Source organism: Capra hircus, chromosome 6, assembly GCF_001704415.2.
Source record: "Capra hircus breed San Clemente chromosome 6, ASM170441v1, whole genome shotgun sequence".
NCBI lineage: Eukaryota > Metazoa > Chordata > Mammalia > Artiodactyla > Bovidae > Capra > Capra hircus.
In genome coordinates, this window is record NC_030813.1 from 85701359 (window position 1) to 85728295 (window position 26937).

At 36.9% G+C, this 26937-nt stretch overlaps 1 protein-coding gene across 5 annotated transcripts in view; it reads right to left on the bottom strand.

The window, feature by feature from the left end:
* Positions 1–26937, bottom strand: part of LOC102168522 (UDP-glucuronosyltransferase 2A1) — a 56509-nt gene that overhangs the window by 23497 nt on the left and 6075 nt on the right. The window contains exon 1 of one of the 5 annotated variants that reach the window (XM_018049531.1): positions 1791–2540. The exons of 2 other annotated variants lie outside the window; for them this stretch is intronic. In XM_018049531.1, the coding sequence (XP_017905020.1) occupies positions 1791–2514 (724 nt within the window). In that variant the 5' untranslated portion in view covers positions 2515–2540. Of the gene's footprint in view, positions 1–1790; positions 2541–13975; positions 14713–26937 lie in introns of those variants that run through there. 2 more of the 5 variants (XM_018049529.1, XM_018049530.1) reach the window with 2 other exon arrangements.

A 26937-nucleotide genomic window follows, 5' to 3' on the forward strand; every position in this document is an offset into this window, starting at 1 on the left:
GTTGGGAATACCTGACCACCTCCTGAGAAATCTGCATGCAGGTCAAGAAGCAACAGTTAGAACTGGACGTGGAACAATAGACTGGTTCCAAATTGGGAAAGGAGTATGTCAAGTCTGTATATTGTCACACTATTTAATTTCTATGCAGAGTACATCATGTGAAATGCCTGGCTGGATGAAGCACAAGCTGGAATCAAGATTGCCAGGAGAAATATCAATAACCTCAGATACACAGATGACTCCACCCTAAGGGCAGAAAGTGAAGAGGAATTAAAGACTCTCTTGATGAAAGTGAAAGAGGAGAGTGAAAAACCTGACTTAAAACTCAACATTCAAAAAACGAAAATCATGGCATCAGGTTCCATCATTTCATGGCAAATTGATGGGGAAACCATGGAAACAGTAACAGACTTTATTTTCTTGGGTTCCAAAGTCACTGCAGATGGTGACTGAAGCCTTGAAATTTGGAAAAATTTGGTGTTAGAGAAGACTCTTGAGAGTCTCATGGAGAGCAAGGAGATCAAACCAGGACTGATGCTGAAGCTGAAGCTTCAATACTTTGGCCACCTGATGTGAAGAACTGACCCATTGGAAAAGATCCTGAAGCTGGGAAAGACTGAAGATAGGAGGAGAAGGGGATGACAGAAAATGAGATGCTGGGATGGCATTGCCAGCTAGATGGACATGGGTTTGAGCAGGCTCTGGGAGTTGGTTATGGACAGGGAAACCTGGCATACTGCAGTCCATGGGGTCACAGAATCAGACACAACTGGGCAACTGAACTGAACTGTATATGTATATGCATATGTATAACTCAATCACTATGTTATATAGCAGAAATTATTGCATTTTAAATCAACTATACTTCAATTAAAAACAAAACAAAACAGTATTTGGAGTGAAAGCCAGCTTCAGTGATACAATCAGATAAGAGCTAGACATTTGAAAACTGCAAAGCAAAACCATTTTTTACTAGAAAAGGCAGGTGATTAAAAATAGAATATACATAACTAGTAAAGTGAAAAATATACTGTTCTTACATCTCGAGTTACAAACTCTTTCAAGTTTCTGCTTAATTTTTCAGTTTTCTATATTATACTCCTCCAAAAGTATAAAGCATACTAGGAAACTTCTCAGTCTGACCCATTATGATGAAGCAGTTCTCATAGGACTTATTGAAGTTTTATCCCAAATTTATGAGAGATAGGAATACATGGTACTCGGGTCCAAAAGGAAGATGGTTTAAATTTTAAATCTAATATTCCATGATTTTCAAAATTTGTAGAGCAAAATTCAGACAAAATAAGCTATATACCAAATTTAATACCACCATTAATATGGCTCAGGTTTCAGACTATTACTAAAATCAGGCAAGAAGATGATCTTCCTCTTTTAACAAACATTACACTCACTTAACCAGTAAGAAATCAAACATCTTCTCTATGAAAACTCAGTGTATTAGACCTATTTGTGATACCCTGCATCTGACAAAAATACACATTCCATTGGATTGACATATATTAACATGTTTTACATTTTATTTTGTTTTGGTAACAATCTTTTAAGTATTGAAGTATCCTAATAAATAGAGGACTGTAAAGAAAGAGCAAGAAATTTCTTGCATCTCTTCCCCAATTAGTTATTAAACCACAGTTCCTTGATATCAATTGTGGAGTTTTTGTGAAAGTGAAAGTTTTAAAAATATATTCCTTTCCTCTTCCTAAGACTTTTCTGAAACCTCCTCAGCATCTTCTGATAATTACTTTAGAGTGAAAAGCAGAGTCTCTTACCTAAAACTTCACTGTAAAACTGGTCCCAAAGCTGAGGGTCATATTGTTGGAGCCAGAAGTCAAAGAAAATGGTAAACATTAAATTTTTTACCCTTTGCAGGAAGTTCATTTTGTCTGGTAATCCTGCCATGACAACAGGCACGTAGGAAGGTGGAGATGGAATCTGCCCACAATATTTCTCCATTGTGCCACCCAAGGAGAGTCTTAGTGTGTACACAAAAGGGATTCCCAGAATCTCAGCAATCAGCTCACCACAGGGCATCACAGGGTCTATAACCATAACATTATAGTTGGTGTCCTGGAGTTTCTTCATGATTGTCTGGTTGTAGACAACACTCTCACAGACAAGTTTTAAATCTGCACTTATTTCAAGGAAAAAATCTTGAAGTTTCTTTGCTGATTGCCAGGGTGACAATGTTGGCATGACGTTAACCGATAGATTTAAAAAATCGTTTAAATTATTTTCGGCAGTCTCTTTGTCCTGTGGCACTGAGAATATCTCGAAGTCCAGTGTGGAAGGCTTGTTGTTCTCAATGAGAAAATTTTGTGAAGACACCAACACGGTCACTTCATGGCCTCTTTCCATGAGTTTCTCCAGAATAACCTTTAGATTGAGCCAGTGGCTCATGTCGCAGGGCCACACCAGGACCTTCCCACAGAATCCACAGCCAGTATAGCAGAGCTGCAACAGTAGAATTGCTGAAACCCATTTCTTGGACTTCATGACAGCAGCTCCCTCACACACTGCTCTGCAAGTGCTGAATGCTTGTTGGGCACAAAATTGTAGTGGCAATTTAGACATTGATCAAGTTAAAAATTAATTTCTGGAGTTAGGTAACTTACATGCAGAGAACTTTGCCAGTTGTTAACTGGGTATGGTATTTGTTTAGGAGAAGACAGGAAATAGTTATATATTTTTGAGGAAATGATTGCAACCTTCTAGGAGTTTTAAACATAGACTAAAATAGAAAAAAATAATGTTTTATTGACATTTTAAAAATATGATAGAACCCATTTAAATATATCTAGCAAATAATATGGTGCATCTCATGGATCATGATGATTAATAATTTGGGGAAACACAAAAATGTATGTCTTGTCATAATGTTCATGACATCCTAGCATGTGGATAAAACACATACATTGCCTAATATTGGAGGAATATGAATATACTAATGTACAAAGATACAGCATTTCAGGGTCTCAGAATATGCTGTCACTCTAATGTGAAGAAAATCAGACAAAGTTTCAACACAGAAGATACATTTCAGAAGCTGAACTCAGAAGCAAAGAATACAGGAGAAGGGTTTTAAAATTGAATAGAAGAAAAGAATAAAAAGATGAATGATATGTAAATCATGGTCATTTACGTATACAGTTGTTAGTTCAGTATGTATGGAGCAGAGGCTAACACAAAACTTCAGAAAAGGGAAATATTAGTTAAATTAGGACACTTTCGAGAGCCTTAAATGCTATACACTGGGTGCAGTTTTAATCTTCAAAAGATGTGTACTCAAATTTTCAGATCAGGTACGAAAAATGATTATATATGTCCTTCAGTAAACCTAAACTGGCAGCTGAATATTATTTGAGTTGCAAAGAAATAAAGCATACATAAGTAGTTAAAATTAAATTTTAAGACAGCAGGATTTGATCAGCGTATCAGGGAGAATACAATATTGGTTTGTGAATAGAGGGTCTAGAAGGAGAGTCGTGACTGATGAGAAGTGAGAGGTGCTCAGTCATTAATAAGGAAGTACTTGGTTTATACTCTGAGCAATCAGACAGTGATAAGAACTCTAGTAAAATCACAAAACACTAAAGGAGTAGTAGTTACAGAAAATTTTTTTGACCTGCCATGTGTCATTAACGACTGAACATGTATGTGAATCTCAAGGGAGGGGAAATATTTAGGAGCACAGATTTTGCGTCCCATCATCGATCTGTATTTCAGTCCAATTCCAATTTCTCTTCAAAACGTTTGATACTTCATGCCTTCAACAAGCAACTTTTAGCACTTTTTTTATACTGGATTCTATACCATGCACAGGGTCTAAAGAAACAAGTAAGATACATTTCTAATTCAAAATGATCTCATAGATTATTGCAGAAAATAAATTAGCCTGATAATTAATACTTCTCCGTTATACTTGAACAAATATAAGGGAGATGGATCACAGAAGGTATAGATGAAATGAGGAAGGGCAAAGCTCGTGAAGGAGGTTGCTTGGTGGAGGAAGATAACGATGAAATTATAAGTTAGTTAAGTCTTTAAGAGTCTACTTAGTAGGTTGAAAAGTATTACTTATAAGTGAAAGAGAATGTTAATGTATTTGTATTCTAAGAATTGTGACTAGTTATATCAAGGGTTATGTTCAGTTACAAAATAATATTCATTTCAATAATTTGAAAGAGACATATTGAAATTTTGAGTCCCTTGAGAGCTTTTATGTTTGGCAAAAAAAAATCCAGAGTAGGTTTGCTTAAAGATGCAAAGAATAATCTAGGATCAAGGATTGAGAGTTGTGTTGTGTTGCAGAATTAGGTTTTGCATAAACTCTGTTAATGACTGGTAAAAAGCATAATCCAAAAGAGAATCAGAAAGTAGAAAGCTACAACAGATCCATAAATTCAGTAAGAGAAAAGAGATAATGTTATAATCTTAGAGGATAAAAGTCATTTTATACAGGATAAATAGCCCCAAAGTGATTAAACAAAGATTGATAAATGTATCTAATCACTATGATAAAGTTCATATGTTGTAAAAAAGTTTAAATGAAGTCAAAGAGAGAGCAGAGATATATAGTACAGGTTAGAAATTGACCTCAGTATACATGTCATTGGACTTCCCTGGTAGCTCAGCTGGTAAAAAATCTGCCTGCAATGCAGGAGACCTGGGCTTGATCCCTGGGTTTGATATCTGGGATGGGAAGATCCCCTGGAGGAAGGCATGGCAACCCACTCCAGTATTCTTGCCTGAATAGAGAAATATCTCTAAGTTGTTTTATTACATACAAAAACTAAGGTAGAGCCTAGATTTGAAGAATGATTCATTTTCATAAATTTAAAAGTATAGGCATATATTCATTATATCCAACTGAAACATTTAAAATTCTGGATAAAATATAAAATTGCCCCATAAAAATTCATTTCTAATTTTCAAGAAAGTAAAAAGTCAGCAGACAGAATCCCTAAACAAAGTCAAGGCAGGAATTCTGATGTTCAATCTTGTTGTTTCTTTGTAGAACACACCATAGGTGCCAAGAGTGGAGAGAAGGAAAGTCTGAAGCCTTGCCAAGATCCTACACCCTCTGTATATTCATGTAATGCTAGATTCTCAAGATATGGCCTCCCTTTTACAAACAAATTCACTTACACAGCAGTTTACAGCAATGATAATTGCTAGTTCTGACTTGGTGGTATGTAGATGAAAAAGATCTCTTAGAATTCTTTACAGTCAATCTTCGTATGGATTTCCAGTTCAAACTAGAAAAGCCTCTTTGAAGAAACTTTGAACCTAACTTCAAAGGTTCCCACTGATAAAATTTGAAGGTAAATAAGCACCTCCCTGTTAAAATAAAACAAGGCTTCAGGACTGAGAACCAACAAAAGCAGCAGAAGCCAGAAATATGAATTCAGCGATTTAAAATATTATTGTATGAAATGAAAAATAAAATTTTTTTTCAATAAAATTAAGGGTATGAAAGCAAAGTCTGAAAATATTGGTAAGAAACAAGAGATTAAAAAGAATAATTGTGAAAATTTGCAAAAGAAACAAAGTGAATTTCTGAAATTTAAGAATTCAATATATCAGATTTAAGTTAATGAACAGATTGAAGGGTAGATTACGCACAGCTGTACAAATAAACAGTGACCCAAAAAATAAATCAGAAAATGTTATGTAGAATTAAGTTTTGAATAAAAAATGGGAGCAATGATAGAATGTTAAAGATGCATGAAGAATACACTAAGGCCTTTGAATCTAGTTATTGGTTTTGTCTACTCAGGACTTCCTCTTTCGAGTCTTTTTACTCTTTAGAGCTTGTGCATTTTCCATGCAGCCAGACTGCACAACTAAGCCCTAAATTTCTGTTCTTTTAAACATAAGCAATTATAAATTAAGTAGAGATTTCTGTATATCCTTCAGGATTATTACTATGTTTTTCTAAGAGTGATTTTCAATTTCCATTACTGCTGAATTAGTCATTGGAATTTTATTGTAAAGGATTATAAAAATATGTGCAACATATGATTAGTACGATTTGCAGTCTCACAATATCTCCCTTTAAGATGCTTGTTAATCACAAAGGGGAAAATAGGGAGAATCCTGGCAGACGCACTCATAACTAAGTGATCAAAATATGGTCACTAGTAATAACCTGTCTATATGACGTACCTCTGATGCATTTCACTGTGAAGGACACAAGGTTACTTCTATAGTATTCTTACCCTGAATACATCATCTCTCCCTAATCACAAGAAAATACCAGAAAAACATTGAGGGATATTCTAAAAATTAACTAGCCAGTGCTCTTTAGAAAACAAAGACAGCCTGTGGAAACTGTCACAAACTGAAGAGTAGGGAGACTGGACAAGTAAATGCAAGGAGGAAACTTGGATTGTATACTGAAAAGAAAAGAGGATATCAGCAGGATAATTGATAATTTTTCATAAGAATTTCTAGTTTTGATAATTTTATGATTATCTAAAATATTGATCTTAAAAACTCAGTCAGTTAAAACATCAGTGATTCCTTCTATATTTATTAATTAGAATTTAAATAATTTCCTACTATTCAATCACTTATTTATACTTATATTGCTGTAACTCAAAAATGTACTTTTAATTATAATCATTATTTATTTTATTGTTCAAATTGCCACAGATATTAGAAACTTTCTCATACATTGGTTTCTACATCCTTTTGATGTGGCCCCATCATTTTCAATTACTTGTTACTTTTTGAAACCACAAAATGGTTCAGGATCATCTACTATTTTCACTGTCCCAACCTTAGAACTGACCATTTCTTCAAAGAATACTGGTTCATTTTATTAGAGAATGGCACTTAAAAATCAAGGTGAGTATAGGACTCTGTGGGAGAGGGCGAGGGTCGGATGATTTGAGAGAATGGCATTGAAACATGTATAATATCATATGTAAAACGAATTGCCAGTCCAGGTTTGATGCAGGATACAGGATGCTTGGGGCTGGTGCACTGGGATGACCCAGAGGGATGGTAAGGGGAAGGAAGTGGGAGGGGGGTTCAGGACGGGGAACACGTGTACACCTGTGGCGGATTCATGTTGATGTATGGCAAAACCAATACAATATTGTAAAGTAATTAACCTCCAATTAAAATAAATAAATTTATATTAAAAAAGATGAGTATATTAGACATGTTCATTGTTACTTGTGTTTTAGCCATATATAGATAGATATAATTCAACTTTACACAACAATATCAGCAACATCAATGTCAACTTAGAAACACACACATATATAATATTGACAATTTTATAATTAGCAATAGGAAACATAGCTAAAACATGGATAATTCAATAAAACATTGTAATTCATGATTGCAGTGAAAATTTCTGTGAAAAATATTTTTCATTTTTTAATAAAATAAAATTCTAAATTATAAAATTTTTTGGTATCCATTTATTGAATAGAGTATCCTTTCTCCATTGTATGTTCCTTGTTACTTTGTCATAAAATAATTCTCCACATATTTGTGGGTTTATTTCTGGCCTCTCAATTCTGTTTCATTGATTTATGTGACTATTTTCTAGCCAATTTCATTCTGTCTTGATTACTATAGCTTTGTAATACAGCTTGGAATCAGGGAGCATTGTACCTCCAGTTGAGGTCTTCAGCTCCAGATTTTCTGCTTGATTCTTTTTAGAGTTTAAATATCCTTGGTAAATTATTCTGTTAATTAATTCATTAATCTTATTCCTGAACTCAATGAATTGCCTGAGTTTTCTTGTCACATTTTGGGTTTCTTCATGATAGTTATTTTGAATTCTCTGTCAGATTATGATATTCTGTGCTTTTAAGTTTGGCTTTTGGAGAATTTGTATATTCTTTTTGTGGTACAGTGTTCCTGTGGATCTTCATGAAGCTTGAGTTGCTCCTCTGCTGGCACATTTGAAGTAGTGAATGCCTTTCTTCTTTAGGTAATGTTTTCTTTCTTTTCTCGGCTGGTAAAGAATCCACCCGCAATGCAGGAGACCTCCGTTTGATCTCTGGGTGGGGAAGATCCCTTGGAGAAGGGATAGGCTACCCACTCCAGTCTTCATGGGCTTCCCTGGTAGCTCAGCTGGCAAAGAATTCTCTTGCAATGCGGGAGACCTGGGTTTGATCTCCGGGTTGGGAAGATCTCCTGGAGAAGGGCATGGCAACCCACTCCAGTATTCTTGCCTGGAGAATCCCAAGGCCAGAGGAGCTTGGGGCTCTGCAGCCCATGAGGTCGCAGAGAGTCTGACACCAGTGAACAACTGAGCAACTAAGCAGGAGCAGGAAAGATTCAATGAAATAGCTGCCCTTCTATTGTTTTCCAGTAGGTGGCGAGATAGCACAAGTTTTTTGTTTTTTTCTTACATACGCTCGCTCTAGTTCTATTTGAGTAGGCACTTTCCACCCTCCACTAGCTCTGTCAGAGGTGTTGGCTGGTGCTGGCATGTCACTGCTTTGGAGTCTTCGGTGCCCTGCTACCACTGTGTCACTGGTGTTGCTGCCTGAGGCTCCAGGAGAGTGAGGCTGGGTCTGTCCTCTCCTGAGTCACATACAGGTTTGGTCTTTGTTCTCCTCAGGGTGATGAAATTTGGGGAAAGTAAGGATCACAAGTTCCTCTGCTGTGAGTGTTTGGTCCTTATCAGTGGAGCCAGAGATCAAACATTATTTTGTTTCATAGACCCCTTACCCATTTACTATGAGTGCTGATGGCAAGTGACACAAGCCTCTCCAGCTACTACATGGGGATGACTGTAAATGGAGAAAGAGAAACAGGGCCGCAGATGGAAACGAATAAGAAGAATGAGCTAAGTGGTAGGAGTTATTTAGTCTGATAAGTGTCTGAAAAGGACTGGAGAGCAGCTATGTTAGAAAGGGATCTTAGAGATTGAGTGATGTGTTGGTCACAAAGGTATATACATTTGATATGCAAATCACTGTGTGCTTTATGTACTTTAGACAGCTACAAGAAAATTATTCATTAATAAAAGATAATGAGACAGCACTGCACTTCATTATGGTTACAATTAAAGAATGAAAAGAAATGCCCAGTTAAGTGAAAATGGAGAACATTTGGAATACTAGTAAATGGCTGATGAGATTATTAATTGGTACAAGAACTTGAAAATTAGCAGTATTTTCTAAAGCTAAACAGATTCATACCCTATGACTAGGCAATTCCTTTCTTATATACACACCTTGTAGTACAACATACTTGTATTCATCAAAAGACATGTACAAGAATGTTCGTAGCAGTGTTTATCAAACATAGCCAAAACCAAGACAGCCAACATGACCACTGGCAGTAAAATAGATAAATACAATTTACATTAATTCAAAAGATTCTGTATAGCTAGGAGAACGAACACACTATATCTACACGTGACAACTTGGACAAATATAAAAAGCATGATGTTAAATAAAAGAAGAAAAACACAAAAGCGCCATAATGCATGGTTCATTTATACAGTTTAAAATTGGCCAGATTTAATCTGTGGTGTTAGAAGTCAAGAAAGTTGTTATCTTCAGATGGGTGTAGTCAGGACCGATATGAGGAAGGTTAGGGAATTACAGGTGTAATAATGTTTTGCTTCTTGGTTTGGGTTCTGGCTGCATGGGTTTATACTGCGAAATTGCAATGAGCTGTACAATTTATGACTTATGTTTGACTTGCAAGAAAGGTTACACAGAATCTTAAACAGGTTACACAGCACTAACCATAGGAAAGCCATATGTGAGAAGGAGTTAAAAACCTATGTGAGGGCAGATTAACAGAGATCCACATTTTCCAGGGAAAAGAGCATATGTTGGCAATGGTGATTAGAATGGGAGTGGGATACAGAAAAACAAACAAATAAATGAACAAAAAAAAACACCGGGCCTCAAAAGGCAGCCAGAAATCAAACGCAAAAAATGTACTGAGTAATTTAGTACAGTTTCAGGCAAGTGTGCTAGAAGGGAAATGTTATGAGGCTCATTTATTTCATCTGTTTTTTTTTAATGGTCTGGATAAAGATAGGGTTAGTTATAGGGAATACATCTAAAATTTAGCAGCAGGGAAAGAGGGACCAACATGGAACCTATATGGTACTTACAGGTAAAAGCAGGTGTCAGCCACAAATTGGCACTTGCCATGGATGCTTGCCATCTACCTCTACAAGGATTAATATCCTGCTGAAGCTGCTGATCTCCAACACCCCCTAAAGGAGTTCAAGGTGGAGAATAGAAATGAGGTGCTCTGTGCTCCAGGAAACTGGCAGGACATGTCCTCATATAGTTAGATTTTCTCAGGAGTTGATTTTATAAGCCCAATTCTTGTATCTCCTTATATCTAGAAAAGCACTAAAATCCTTCTTTGTGGTGACAATTGCTTCTCATGACTAGCAGAATCTTCATGAGACCAGCAGAAACTTTCTACAAAAAATATGCGCTTGATTGCATGTCCTCCCCCTTTACCAAAATCACTTATATACTGACCTTCCGCCCTCACCTCTTTGGAACAATTTCTCAGAGCTACCTGAGGGGTTGTCTCCTAGGCTGCAGTCATCATATTACCCCCAATAAAACTTAACTTGCAACTCTCACATTGGGAAATTTTTTTTTTTTCTTTTTGTCAACACAGGCTATACTGGCTGAGTGGTACATAGATTAGTACTGGTCTTTCCTCTTCTGTCTGCAGAGTGCTGGGAAAAATAGAGTCAGACCAGGAAACCAAAAGACACAGGCCAAATGAAACCATTCAGTTTCCTTATCAATTTAACTATTTTCATTACAACATTCAAGTCCTTGGCCTTCCTGTGGCTATAGCAAAGGCTAGTACCTAGTCCTGCCCACTTGAGAACTACCTATGGGCTGCATGTACAACGAATCTCTCTGAGGTTGGAAGAGAAATCAGGCTCAGTGTAGTTTGAAGATACCTTGCAGAACAATTGGCCAGGACAATATTTATTTATAGATTCACTCCTGAATATGACAAATGATTGGCCTATATTCCCAGACAGGCCTGTCCCATTTGGAGTTAGAAGCATACTTAAAATTGAGTTGATGATCGTTTTTAAGTTACTTCATTCATAAAAGATATCCTCACTGACAAATAAAGCAGAATTTTTAACCAATGCAATTAGATATTTCCTTGCTGAGTGAATATTAGTCTCTCAGTCATGTCTGACTCTGCGATACCAAGGACCATAGCTCACCAGGCTCCTCTGTCCATGAGACTCTGCAGACAAGAATACTGGAGTGGGTAGCCAAAACCTTTCTCTGGGGGGATCTTCCTGACCCAAGGATCAAACCCAGATCTCATGCATTGCAGGCAGATTCTTTACCATCTGAGCCACCAGGGAAGCCCATTTACTTACTTCTATCTCTTTTGAAATAGATATTTGAGGGGTTTTGTTATTTCTTATTTGTTTTTTACATTTTATTTTTCTAGCTTTTCTCACAGAACTGAAGAATGGCCATTGAAATGGACACTTCGCAGCACATGATGTTATGAAACCTCTTGTGTTCAAAGAAAATAATATCAAACATATAAACTGATCTGTTTCAGGATTGGGTTACGGTTCACAGGTGTCTCTAATACTCGATGAATGTAATTGCAAACAGAGGACAAATTGGATTTTACCAGTTCTTGAAAATACACTTCTATTTGAAATAAAATATTCAAGGTAGTTATTGTTGTCCAACTACATTGAGTAACATGAGGAGCATAAAGGATTTAAGTAAATAAGATATTCCATTTCTTAAATACTTTTGCAGCTAGATTATTGTCCTGTGAAAATGAGAAGTTGGGAACATTCTGTATCACAAAGGCTTTACACATGTTATATAACCTGTCATGACACCATTTGAGAAGGGAGATTTTGTATATCACAGAGGCGTTTATTTTCTACAAATATTTACTGACTATGTTCTATTTACATAGTCCCATGACAGTATAATCAGGGCATTGTCATTGCACAGTTCTGTGTAGTTTGTTATAAATAATATTCAACATAAATGTAATCCTTCATAATTGATATAGCATTGCTGCTATTGTTCAGTTGCTCAGTTGTGTCTGATTCTTTGCGACCCCATGGACTGCCGCACTCCTGGCCTCCCTATCCTTCACTATCTCCTGGAGCTTGTTCAAATTCATGTCTATTGGGTCAATGATGCCATCCACCCACCTCATCCTCTGCTGCCCCCTTCTCCTCATGCCCTCAATCTTTCTAGAGTAAAACAATAGTATCTTGCATATTACCTTTGTAAGAAAGTACCATTGGTAGCATCATTTAATTGTTGTTAATTAGTATCCCTGCTACTACTAACAGATATAGAGAAAAAATGCATTCAGAAAAGAATAAAATAGAAAAAGAAAGAAAGGAAGACTCAGGAAGATCAGAAAAAGAAGTAATACAAACAATAAACCAAACTGGCCTTGACAGTTGTTTTATTTTGTTTGATTTTCATAAAGAATCAGTAAGGCAAGAAACCCTGAGGCTTGCCAAAGATTCCTGAGCAATTAACCGGGAGGCAATGCTGGCCCAAGTACCCAGGGAAGCCTCATGATGGAGAGATAGTGAGAGGCTGAGAAGAGTATAAATTCAAGTTCCCAGTGTCTAATCCTAGGATTTTTAAAGCTTCCTAAGACAAAGAAAAAATGGAGAATGAAGAAGAGAAAGTAAATGGGGTATCACTTCAAAAGTATTTTTAGTAGTGTCATAATTTATCCATAAAAAACAGAGACATTACTTTGCCAGCAAAGGTCCATCTAGTCAAAGCTATGGTTTTTCCAGTAGTCATGTATGGACGTGAGAATTGGACTCTAAAGAAAGCTGAGTGCCGAAGAATTGATGCTTTTGAACTGTGGTGTTGAGAGAAGACTCTTGAGAGTCCTTTGGACTGTGAGGAGATCCAACCAGTCCATCCTAATGGAAATCAGTCCTGGATATTCATTGGAAGGACTGATGCTGAGCTGAAACTCCAATACTTTGGCCACCTCATGCGAAGAACTGATTCATTGGAAAAGACCCTGATGCTGGGAAAGATTGAAGGCAGGAGGAGAAGGGGATGACAGAGGATGAGATGGTTGGATGGTATCACTGACTCAATGGACATGAGTTTGAGTAAGCTCCAGGGGTTGATGATGGACAGGGAGGCCTGGCGGGCTTCAGTCCATTGGGTCGCAAAGAGTCGGACATGACTGAGCAAATGAACTGAACTGAATTTATACTGGTGAATGTATTTATATTTTCATTTATATTTGAAGGTTGATTTGCTCTTTGAAAAGCTATACTTCGGCCACCTCATGCGAAGATTTGACTCATTGGAAAAGACTCTGATGCTGGGAGGGATTGGGGGCAGGAGGAGAAGGGGATGACAGAGGATGAGATGGCTGGATGGCATCACCGACTTGATGGACATGAGTCTGAGTGAACTCTGGGAGTTGGTGATGGACAGGGAGGCCTGGCGTGCTGCGATTCATGGGGTTGCAAAGAGTCGGACACAACTGAGTGTCTGAACTGAACTGTACTGAAACAGGCACAAGATTATTTGTTTGAGACATGACGCATATTGACACCACCATTCCATTGTTTAGGAATTTTCCAAAAATAATATTTAATTGTGTACACATATACAATATATAATAAGTAGTGGTAAAGAACCCACCTGCCAATGCAGGAGACATAGAGACAAGGGTTTGATCCCTGGATAGGAAACATCCCCTGGAGGATGAAATGGCAACACACTCCAGTATTCTTGCCTGGACAATCCCATGGACAGAGGACCCTGGAGGGCTATAGTCCATGGGGCAACAAAGAGTCAGATATGACTGAAGTGACTTAGCCCACATATATTTACTTCAGCTTGGCATTTGCAGTGGTACGGAAATCTTTTGCTGTATCAACAATAAGAATAAATAAAATATCTGGAATCATTAACAACAGAACATTTTAGAGACTTACCTAGGACTTTGCTGTAGTATGAATTCCACTCACCCCAGTAGGATTGAAATATATAATCTTGCAGGGGATAAGATATGGTGTTTTTAAGCCTTTCACCAAAGGTCATCTGGTCCGTGAGCTCGGAAAGGGCTGCAGGTACATAGGACACAGGTGCTGGAATTTTTCCGCAATGTCTCTCCACTGTTGAAGCTGGGGAGAACCTCAGGGTGTACATAAATGGAATTCCTAATTTCAGAGCAACCAGATCTCCGCAGATTGTTACTGGGTCGGCAAGCAACACATCAAAACGACTTTTCCAAAGTCTTGCCATTAACTTGGGGTTGTTTAATACTCCATCACAGATTTGTATATTAATTCGGAAGAAAGTATCTAGGAGTTTCCCTAGTTCTTTATAGAAAGTCCAGAGTGTGAGAGGAGTCGGTCTGTGATCTATCCACAACATTATCATATGTTCAATTAAGGAATCTATATTGCTCTTCTTGTAGGAAACAGGTATCACCTCAAAATTCACAGGAGAGTCAGAATTGGAGTTGATGAATAGAGTTGCTGATGAAGCCAGTACAGTCACATTGTGATTTCTTTGATTCAACTCTTCTAAAATTATTTTAATATTTAACCAATGGCTGCCATCCGTTGGCCAAATTAGCACATTCCCACTTAGAACAATTTCAATCAGAGTCAAATTAAAAATCAGGTGATGGTAAAACTTCTTAGGTATGGTGACATCCATTATGGAAACCTTCTTACTGTAGATCTTTTAAGATGAAAAGAAGCTTTCAATGTATAAAGTATTTAGGTAGATTATTTTTTTCAAATGAAATAATATTTACTGTGACAGCTATATTTTTCATAACTCAACTGATCTATAGATTAAAAGGAAAACAATATAACTCAAGTTCTTAAATGTATTAATATGATTATTCCAACAAAAGAAATGAAATCTGGTGCTATTTTAAAGAAAGAGAAGCAGATGGGTTATAAGCCTGATGCCTGTGTTTTCTGCAGTAGTAACTGTGATTTATAAAATGTATATTCAGATTAGTGTATCTTTCCCCATCCTCACTGCTATGGCCACGTTGTCAAAACTTACAGTCCTTTCAAGCTGGATGTCTTTAACTATAGGACATTTTTACATGCATTGTCTGATTCAGTTCTTTTCATAGCTTGCTTGGCAGAAGTGATTCACTCCATTTCATGGATAATGAAACTAATGTTGAATTGCATAATCCAAAGCATATTTGACAGAATAGTACAACTGGGATGATAATCATGATAATTGTTTCACTCATTTCTAACTTCTTAAATGTCATGCCTCATCTTTGTAAGTTTTAGGAACTTTGGCATTGCCCAATGATAGGCATTATTACCATTTCCTCATGGCTCATATTTAGCAAAAAATTAAAAACAAGATTCACTTAGAGGAGGTTTGCTAAAACACCTCAATAAATTTTTAGATTAATTGAGTAATAAATTACTACGTATTTGATAGAGAACTTTTCTTCTGTAATAAAGCAAATTAATCACTGTCTCCTTGTTATAGGGAAATTTTTATTTTCTTGCCTATGATGTATTTACACACAATCAAGGAGATAGGGACCAGCACTCTAAGGAACCACACACTTTTTACTCAGAGCTGTTTAGTAGCTTAACTTAGGTGGACACTAGACTTCATCAGTCACACATTCAGAAACTGTCCTTTAATAAAGTTTGTGACCCTGGTGAATTACCAAGATCCTCTCAGCTTCAGAGATGATGCTAATTTGCTATATTACATGAGCAATAATATCTACAAAGCTGCTTTGCAAACTGCTTGGCTCAGAGCAAGAGTTTAGTAATGCTGGCAGTCTAATAAATTTGCCGAAAGATTGACCAGTAAATCAGTGGGCTAGCCACAGAATTACTGGCCAGACATGGATGTCATGATATCTGTTAGTTGAGGTTCTTAGTGAATACCAAATCGAACAAGGTCAACTATTAACATACAACATTGCTGTTTTAAAAGTTAAAATATTTAAAGGCTGCCATTAAAAAGAGAAAATAAGAACAAATAAAGGGATTAAAAGAATAGAAGGTGGGAAATGAGAATGGAAATTAATTGCTGAATTTTATCTTCATAATCTATCGCCTCTGAGTTGTGTCCTTTCAGACCCCTAAAGAACAAGAGGACCAGGAAAGCAGAGAAAGGGAAAGAGAGCACGGAGAAGTGATACTTTTAGAATGATTATATCTGTGTCCTTTCAAGAGCTAGCCCCAGTTTGATTATAGTGGCTACAATTTTAAAATTGATTAGATTTTGAAGAAAAATAGCAAGAGAAGAGTGTGAGTAATCATGAAGTCCATTGAAATAGGTTTAGTGAAGAGATTTGAAATATCTTCATAAAGAAATCTATTGCTATCATGACCTTCTTACAGAAAGGAGACAAAGCACATATAAAGAATAACTGAAAGTTTATATGTTAAATACTGAGCATATAAAGAATATAAACTGAAAATTTATATGTAAAATACTGAGATTTGTCTAATTATCGAAGTCCATGTAAGTATGATATAATAATTAATTAGAGATTACTGTCAATAACTATGATAACACTTATCAAAATATACCCAAAGTCAAATGCAATTAGGTAGCCCTAAACTACCCTAAATAAAAAAAAAAAAAGAAAATTCAAGAGCTCATAGAATCAGCTTTCCACTGTTAAGTGATCTCTTCAGGACAATAATATAATTATCTATTTTAATAAAGACAATAAGAGATAAAATTGATTAGTAAGTGATATATATTTATAGATAGATATTAAATTATTCTTGACTGTTGAAATAATCTCATTATAATCAATAGAGGTGTCTTTTTTTAATTCCATAATTTCCTATATGTCTAAATTATTCATAATTTTCAAATTTAAAAATTATGAAGAGATTAAAAAATAAATTGTGTTTGGGGACATATGCTGATTAAGTATAAGCTGATTTAAATTTCCATCAGTGAAAAACTAACAAGCCAAATGTGCATAATTTCATGAAAAATTAAAGTTTTCTAGCTTAAAACAATCACACATTCGTTTGTTTTATTAGTTCACTAGTAGCTCTTCTGAATAAGGTTTCAGTAATAGCACTGTGAAATTGTCATTCTGGAGACAGCATATGTCCAGTTGGCCCAACTCCATTGATTTGTATGTAAGAAAACAGGTCAAGAGAGGTTTTAATAATCTGAAAGTCATAATGCTAGAAATACATAAGTATTTTGGTTTTCCATCCAGTGTTTTTTCTTCTATATTTCTACTTTTTAAATGAAATAGTTGAGGTACATTTTATAATAGTAAAAATTAGAAAACGCTGTATTTCACAATTGTGAATATTTGATAATGGTATCTTAAATGTAACTAAAAAGCTCAGGAAATAATTTTAAAAGTATATGCCTGTGAAATATAAGTACCACAACTGAAAACTAGATCAGTCAAAGAACATTTGTACCAATTACAATACTGTTATTGTACTTTGAATTTTAGGGAGGAAAAACACTTTCCCTTTACCTTTTCTAGATTCTTCTGACTCATCCAAGAATTAAATCAACATGAGACAGATAAACAGGGGAAAAACCAAATTTAATGACATATATGGCACCCCACTCCAGTACTCTTGCCTGGAATATCATATGGATGGAGGAGCCTGGTAGGCTGCAGTCCATGGGGTCGCTAAGAGTCGGACATGGCTGAGTGACTTCACTTTCACTTTTCACTTTCATGCACTGGAGAAGGAAATGGCAACCCATTCCAGTGTTCTTGCCTGGAGAATCCCAGGGATGGGGGAGCCTGGTAGGCTGCCATCTATGGGGTCACACAGAGTCAGACACGACTGAAGCAACTTAGCAGCAGCAGCAGCAGAGTCTCCATAAGACCACTAGGAAGTCCAAGAACAAGCTAGATAATTGAGGCTTGTATGTCACCTAATGGCTCAGATAGTAAAGAATTTGCCTGCATTGCAGGAGACCCGGGTTCAGTCCCTGGGTCAGGAGGATCCCCTGGAGAAGGAAATGGCAACCCACTCCAGTAATCTTGCCTGGATAATCCCATGGACAGAGGACCCTGGTGGGCTCCAGTCCTTGTGGACACAAAGAGTCCAACAGGACTGAGTGACTAACCTTCACTTCCACTTTCATGCCACCTGACAGAAGGAGGCAGGGGCTTGGGGTTTTAAAGGGGAGGAAGGGAATTCGCATGGAGATGAAAAACCAAATATTTTGTAAAGGAATGTTTGCTATGCCATAGTGACAATGGAACACAGAATGGGTTTTGGTCCCCAGGCCCTGGTGAGTTCCCTACCACAGCAGCCCATGCTCTTTGTAGATCTCTCTGGTGGAAGGGCTCTTCTGGGACCGAGTACCTTATCTAAATTATCTTAAGCTGTTAATGGGGAGGTTAAAAAAAAAAAAAAAAGACTTCCTGAGTCTTTGTCTCTTATTAAAAACATTCAGCCCCAGATAATCTTCAAGCCAAAGAGACACTTTTGGGGCTGGCAGGTTTTGTTCCCCTTCAGAATCAATTGCTCCTGTTCATTCTCTATTTTGAAAAAAATGACTCTCAGTAGTAATAAAGTTTTCAGTAGTAATAAAGTTCTCAGAATACGATTTAATAAAAGTGTGTATATAACACTTGCTGGAGAATGTTAGTCATCTATATAAGACTAAATTGTTTGTTTGTTTAGTCACTAAGTAATGTCTGACTCTTTGGTGACCCCATGGACTGGAGCCCACTGGGCGCCTCTGTCCATAGAATTTCTCAGGCAAGAAATACTGGAGTGGGTTGCCATTCCTCCTCTAGGGGCTCTTCCTGACCCAAGTATCAAACCGGTGTCTCCTGCATTGGCAGGGAGATTTTTTTTACCACTGAGCCACCAGGGAAGCCCAAGAAAACTAAATCAAAGTATCTTAAAATATGCAATTAGTTTGAATTGAAAATCTCTAAGACAATATTTTTATACAGGAGTTTTTCTTACAACATTTTTTTCCCAAAAATGCCCTGGCTTGATGGTTTCCCCTTCCTGTGTGCTCCCTGAGTTAGGACTTAATTGTGCTGACTTATTTCTCATTGTCTCTCAGATTTGGAGATGGCTCCATCGGCCGCAGAAGTCTGCAAACCAGTCCTAACACTGTTTTAGGAATAGGAGTAATCACCTCTTCAGTAACTTCAGAGTTTTTGGCCTTTCATCAGTGCTTCAATTATATTTGAGCTGTTTGATTAGCATTTAGTTAGTTCACTTGACATTTTAAACTTCTGCGCACTTTCTTTTTCTCCTTTTGTTGTACCCTGTATAAACCTCTTTTAAAGCTCTCTATAAAGAAATGCCAGCACTGGGTTTGGCATTAAATACTTCACCACTTCCTTGCTTATAACCGCAGGCAAGTTACTCAGGGTCATTACAAAATAAGCAGAAATCAAAGTGCCTATTTTCTGTAGTTATGAGTACTAAGTGAAGCAATTGTTGTTTAGTCACTAAGCCATGTCCAACTCTTTTGAGACCCCATGAACTGTGCATACCAGGCTCCTCTGCCCATGGAATTCTCCAAGCAAGAATACTAGAGTGAGTTGCTGTTTCCTCCTCCAGGGGATCTTCCTCACCCAGGGATTAAATCTGCATCTCCTGCATTAACAGGTGGATTCTTTACCACTGAGCCACCTGGGAAGCCCTGAGTTAAGAATGCATGTAAATTATTCAGAATAAGAATAGCATTTGTGCTTAATAAATGTTAGCTATATTCCTGCTGTAAGAAGAGAATCTGATTTTAAAGCGATGAATTTAACCAGATCTCATCAACGAGGCTTACCTCCTCTCTCTACTCCTCAGACAATGGCTGCCTGGGGCACATGAGCTTTAATGCAGATGTTCCCAAACACCTGCAAATTTCTCCACAAGTGCAAGTCATTCTGTGTCCAGGTACCTCACACATGACAGTATTCAGTTCCAAGTTTCAAAAATGACTGAAGAAATACAAAGATATAAGGCTCAAGATTATTATACCCATAAAGATTATAACCTTCATTCCCTTTGCTCCCTTGAGTGGGAGCAAAACACAGTGAAAGTTCTTCCTGGGAATTGTGGAAGTCCCGCAACAAATTCCATCTTGGATATCACACCTATGGTTATCATCTGGCTTATGGGTAACTGTGGAAAAGGGAATGTTACTAGTGGTGATCTGAAAATTTCAAAGTAATCAAGGTCAATTGAAGTTTAAACTAGAAGAAGGAAAGGAGAGAGGGAAGCAAAGGAAAGACTAAGAAGAGAAAAATAGAAATAAAAATCCAAATCAAAACGTACTACTCTTCAGGGAAAAGACACCAATACATTTTTTTTTTCTACCTTAAAATGACTACTGGAAATCAATCACTATGCAGATAATACACACTCAGATTTGTCTCGTTTCTAGCACTTCACTTTACATTAATTACCTATGCTTAGTGAGCCCCTTGTTCATGTGAAGATCTGAGTACTATGGTCACACTCTTTTTTGAAGGTCTGCTGTTTTTTCTATTGAACTTAATATATTTGCATGACTGTCTATTGTTATTATAGACGGCATTAGTTTTTAAAGGTTACACACCTAATTATTCATCTCTAAAAATACACTGTTTATTTATATAAATCTAGTATATAAAGATCACAGAAAAAAACTGTTTACTTTTATAGTGGCAACAGAGTAAAACTGTTGTTACTAATAGGTAATATTTATGGATTATAGTAAGCATTTTTACTGGATTAAAAATGCTATATTATTATTTCCCTAAATGTTTCCCCAGTTTTTATGGTAGCTTTTCTGTTGTTAATATAAACAAAAATAAACTTTACCTAGGTCAACTTTAAACAAATATATCTGAAATCTGCAAGAGCTATTTCTCACTTTAAGTTAATGTGGAGCTTTCTTAGGACCAGAAGGCTATCCTCAGGCAGATTGCCCCATGCAACTGGAGTCACTTGGAGACCTATGCCTAAAGGAATAGCAAGCTGCTTCATGATAATATGGCCAAATTAAACTCCATCTAGCAAATTAAACTAGGAGAGAAATAGAATAGATTTCAAAACTAAATACATTGAAAGGAAGAACAGTACACAAGAAAGTTTCATCTTAAACGAGTCTGAAAAATTAAAGGAGAGAAAAATCCTTCTAAATGCTTTGGTGTTAGAAACACCTGTTTGAAAATTTTCTCAACCTAAGAGATATATGATTTGATTTTAACATGTTCACTATTTCTAAGCTTCAATATTCTCATTTGTAATTGTAGATTTTTCTTCAAAAGTTCATTAAAGATTAAGATAGCTATTAAATGTGAAGCACTCATCACACTGAACAGTGACACAGAAGAGACCAACAAATATTACATGGTATTACTATAATGATATTCATGAGTTTAAACCAAATATCCAATGTCTGAAATAAAAGAGGTAATTACCACATAATATCCAATTCTAGCAATTAGAAGAGATTAAGGACTCACTCTAAGGTTCTTAGAGCATTCCACTGCCGAAAATAATCTTACTTTTTTTGACTCCATTTATTTACTCCTCCATTTATTTACTCAGGTGTGAAAATTTGAGACCTGAGTGGATATGTATTTTTCGCAATGATTTTGATTAGAACACTCAAGCTAAAGTAAAAGATAAATTTAAATTACAAGTTGGAAATAAGTTCTTTATACATCAGTTCTGTTCACAATCCTCATTTATCATTCTGCATGTACACAGTCCACTCAGAAATAAATTACTTTGTTGTATTAGTATTTTCTTTCTTACCTGATCTTTTGAACATGACCGTTCAAGTCCCCAGACTTAAGAATATTGTGTTTTAGTAAAACGAACTTTAAATAGTCATTCTAAGTTGGAACAGTGTAATTTGACTAGAAACATGATATTATCAAAATTAGAGGGTAAAAACCTTTTTAGAAATCTTCATTACATTCCCATGAATAAATTTGTTAAGAAAGATTATTCTAAGGTCTTAAGACAGGGAAAATAGTGTGGTTTTATTACCAGTATTAACTTACAAACACAATATAATGAAATGTGATGTTGAGATTGCTAGCATGGGGAAGGTTTATAAGGGATAATTTTACCAACACAAAGAACCTCATAATCCTGATCATTATTATCCCAGGCTTGACAATGAGCAGTTGATAAAAAACATAAATGATGAGATGAGAATGCAGACATGTATCATGACCAAGGAGCTCTAGATGTGCATTCCTCTAGTTCACTAACTGAGATGCTGCACATGTTCAGATTTCACTGTTAGCTTACTACATGCATGAGGGGTTAGAGAGTTTTCAAACATCTTTACAGCTTTGTTGCCTCATGAAATTGCCGTTCCTTTATCCTCTTCCTTAAATTTTTAGGTACTCTTTTAGCCCTAGGATGTTGACCATCTCTTTATCTTCATTGGGTAGTTCATGATCACCACAGTAGCTGTGCTTATTCTCTCTAAACACTAGAATGGGTAGATTTTTATTTAGATTCCAGGAGAGAAATATCTGTCTTCTTTTCAATTTACAGGCAACTATTTAACATACCCAGAAGAAATGATGAACCAATTATAACTGACATCCCTCTTAATACTTCTCACCAATAAACCCACTCATATGTGGTCAATTAAGTTATAGCAAAGGAGCCAAGAATATACAGTGGAGAAGACAATCTCTTCAATAAATGGTGTTGGAAAAACTACACAGTCACATGTGAAAGAATGAAATTGGATCCCTATCTTACAACATGTACAAAAATTAACTCAAAATGGATTAAAGACTTTTATAGTTTGAACTGAAACCAGAGAACTCCTGGGGGAAAACATAGGCACTAATCTCTTTGGTATAGATCTTGGGGATGCTTTTCTGGATTTTTTACCAAATGCAAAGGCAATAAAAGCAAAAATAAACATGTAGGACTACAACAAACTGGAAAGCTTCTGCACAAAAAAAGTAAAGTGCCAACAGCATTAAAAGGCAACCTATCAAATGGGAGAAAATATTTACAAATCATATATCCAACAAGGGGCTAATATCCAAAGTATATAAAAACTTATACAACTTAGCAACAAAAATACATACAATGTGACTGAAAATGGTCAGAGGACCTGAACTGACATTTTCCCAAAGACATACAGATGGCCAACAGAAACATGAAAAAGTATTCAAAAGCACTAATCATCAAGGAAATGAAAATCAAAACCATGATGAGCTATTATCTTACACTTCTTAGGATGGCTGTTATCAAAAAAATAAAAAATGAATAAATGTAGGTGAGAATGTGAAGTAAGGGAACCCTTGCGCAATGTTGGTAGGAACATAAATTGGCACAGCTCACTATAGAAAACAGTATGGAGGCTCCTCAAACAACTGAAGAGAGAACTACCATATGATACAACAATTCCACTTCTGCATATTGATCGAAGGAAGTGAAGACTCAGTTCAGTTCAGTCGCTAAGTCATGTCCAACTCTTTGCGACTGCATGAACCACAGCACATCAGGCCTCCCTGTCCATCACCAACTCTCGGAGTTCACCCAAACCCATGTCCATTGAGTTGATGATGCCATCCAACCATCTCATCCTCTGTCGTCCCCCTTCTCCTGCCCTCAATTTTTCTAGTATCAGGGTCTTTTCAAATGAGTCAGATCTTTGCATCAGGTGGCCCAAATATTGGAGCTGCAGCTTCAACATCAGTCCTTCCAAAGAACACCCAGGACTGATCTCCTTTAGGATGGACTGGTTGGATCTCCTTGCAGTCCAAGGGACTCTCAAAAGTCTTCTCCAACACCACAGTTCAAAGGCATCAATTCTTCGGCACTCAACTTTCTTTATAGTCCAACTCTCACATCCATACATGACCACAGGAAAAACCATAGCCTTGACTAGAAGGACCTTTGTTGACAAAATAATGTCTCTGCTTTTGAATATGCTATCCAGGTTGGTCATAACTTTCCTTTCAAGGAGTAAGCGTCTTTTAATTTCACGGCTGCAATAACCATCTGCAGTGATTTTGGAGCCCAAAACAATAAAGTCAGCCACTGTTTCCACTGTTTCCCCATCTATTTGCCCTGAAATGACAGGACCAGATGCCATGATCTTAATTTTCTGAATGTTGAGCTTTAAGCAAACTTTTTCACTCTCCTCTTTCACTTTCATCAAGAGACTGTTTAGTTCTTCTTTACTTTCTGCCATAAGGGTGGTATCATCTGCATATTTAAGGTTACTGATATTTCTCCTGGCAATCTTGATTCCAGCTTGTGCTTCTTCCACTCCAGTATTTCTCATGATGTACTCTGCATATAAATTAAATAAGCAGGGTGACAATATACAGCCTTGATGTACTCCTTTTCCTATTTGGAACCAGTCTGTTGCTCCATGCCCAGTTCCAACTATTGCTTCCCGACCTGCATACAGGTTTCTCAAGAGACAGGTCAGGTGGTCTGGTATTCCCATCTCTTTCGGAATTTTCCACAGTTTATTTTGATCCACACAGTCAAAGGCTTTGGCATAGTCAATAAAGCAGAAGTAGATATCTTTCTAGAACTCTCTGGCTTTTTCGATGATCCAACGGATGTTGACAGTTTGATCTCTGGTTGCTCTGCCTTTTCTAAAACCAGCTTGAACATCTGAAAGTTCACAGTTTACGTACTGCTGAAGCCTGGCTTAGAGAATTTTGAACATTACTTTACTAGCATGTGAGATGAGTGCAATTGTGCAGGTAGTTTGAGCGTTCTTTGGCATCGCCTTTCTTTGGGATTGGAATGAAAATTGACCTTTTCCATTCTTGTGGCCACTGCTGACTTTTCCAAATTTGCTGGCATATTGAGTGCAGCACTTTCACAGCATCATCTTCCAGGATTTGAAATAGCTCAATTGAAATTCCATCACCTCCACTAGCTTTGTTCGTAGTTTTGCTTCCTAAGGCCCACTTGACTTCACATTCCAGGATGTCTGTCTCTAGGTGAATGACCATACTGTTGTGATTATCTGGGTCATGAAGATCTTTTTTGCACAGTTCTTCTGTGTATTCTTGCCACCTCTTCTTAATATCTTCTGCTTCTGTTATGTCTATACCATTTCTGTCCTTTATTGAGGCCATCTTTGCATGAAATGTTCTCTTGGTGTCTCTGATTTTCTTGAAGAGATATCTAGTCATTCCCATTCTATTGTTTTCCTCTATTTCTAACTTCAAAAAATATCTATGGCCCATGTTAATTGTAGCATCATCTATAATAGCTACATGTGATTTCACATTTTTATTTATTCATTGATGTTGTTTTCATGTCTTGACTACACACACACCAACACACCCACATCCACCCACCCACCCACACACACACACACACACACACACACACACACACACTGGTATATTATTTAGGCAAAGCAAAGGAAGAAATCCCAAATGACAACATGGATGGACCTTGGACCTTGAGGACATTGTGTTGAGTGAAATGTCAGACAGAAAAAGAGAGATACCATAAAATCCTTTTATGTCTATATCTTAAAACAAATAAAACCTTAACTCATAGATACAGTAGAACACATTGGTGGCTGCCAGAGATGACAGTAGAGGGTAGATGAAATGGGTGAAGGAGATCAGAGGGTACAAATTTCCAGGTTAAAATATTTAGATAAGTCACGAGGATATAACACACAGTATAGTGAGTGTGCTGCTGCTGCTGCTGCTAAGTCGCGTCAGTCGTGTCCGACTCTGACCAGGCTCCCCCGTCCCTGGGATTCTCCAGGCAAGAATGCTGGAGTGGGTTGCCATTTCCTTCTCCAATGCATGAAAGTGAAAAGTGAAAGTGAAGTCATTCAGTCATGCTCAACTCTTCGCGACCCCATGGACTGTAGCCCACCAGGCTTCTCTGTCCATGGGACTCTCCAGGCAAGAGTACTGGAGTGGGCTGCTACTGCCTTCTCTGCATGGTGACTATAGTTAATAATAGTAAACTGTATTGTATATTTGAAATTTGCTGAAAGAGTTGATTTTTAAATTACTATCTCAAGGAAAAATCATTTTAACTATGTGCTGGCTGATGTTAACCAGATTCATTGTGGTGATCATTTAGCCATATATACAAATATCAAATCATTATGCTGTGTATCTGAAAGTAATTAATGCTATATGTCAATCATATCAGGCTTCCCAGGTGGCTCAGTGGTTAAGAATCCACCTGCCAGTGCAGGAGTCGTCAGAGACACAGGCTTTAATCCCGGCTCAGAAAGATCCCCAGAGAAGGAAGTGGCAGCCCACTCCTGTATTCTTGCCTGGAGAATCCCATGGACCGAGGAGCCTGGCAAGCTACAGTCCATGGGATCACAAAGAATTGACACCACTAAGCACGCATACATGTCAATTAATATCTGAAGACTAAATCATATTAATCTCTTCCTCATCCTTAATACTCCACACCAATCAATTATCACCTCATTAATTTTACCTAATACAGAGGTATTACAAATTGATTGGTCACTAGCTCCTAGACACTATCTTAAAATCCTTTTATATGTCAACCCATTTAGTTCTTTCAATAGCCCTCTAATCTGGATAAATAACTGCAGGTACAAGGAAGCTTAATGATACCTTCATGGTCACACACTCCTGATTGAAAACTGGTTATCGTGAGCCTGTTCTCCTAAATGCATTATCTGCATTGTTTTTCTCTCTTTATAAGCTACTTCACTCGTGCGTGCTCTTATCACATCTTTCCAGGAGTGATGCAATGGCCTGCATCTACCAACCTTTCATTCAAGGTCCACAACTATCTAAATATTTTACATAAAATACAGTCCAATCATAATGCATTTCTTTAAACTTTCCCACTACTTATTATCTAAAAACAAAGATTTTTAGCATGACATACTAGAGGCTTGGTAAATACATACTGAATAAATTTATTCTTGCTGTCCTGACATCTCCAAAGTTATTTCTCATGCTTCCTGACTT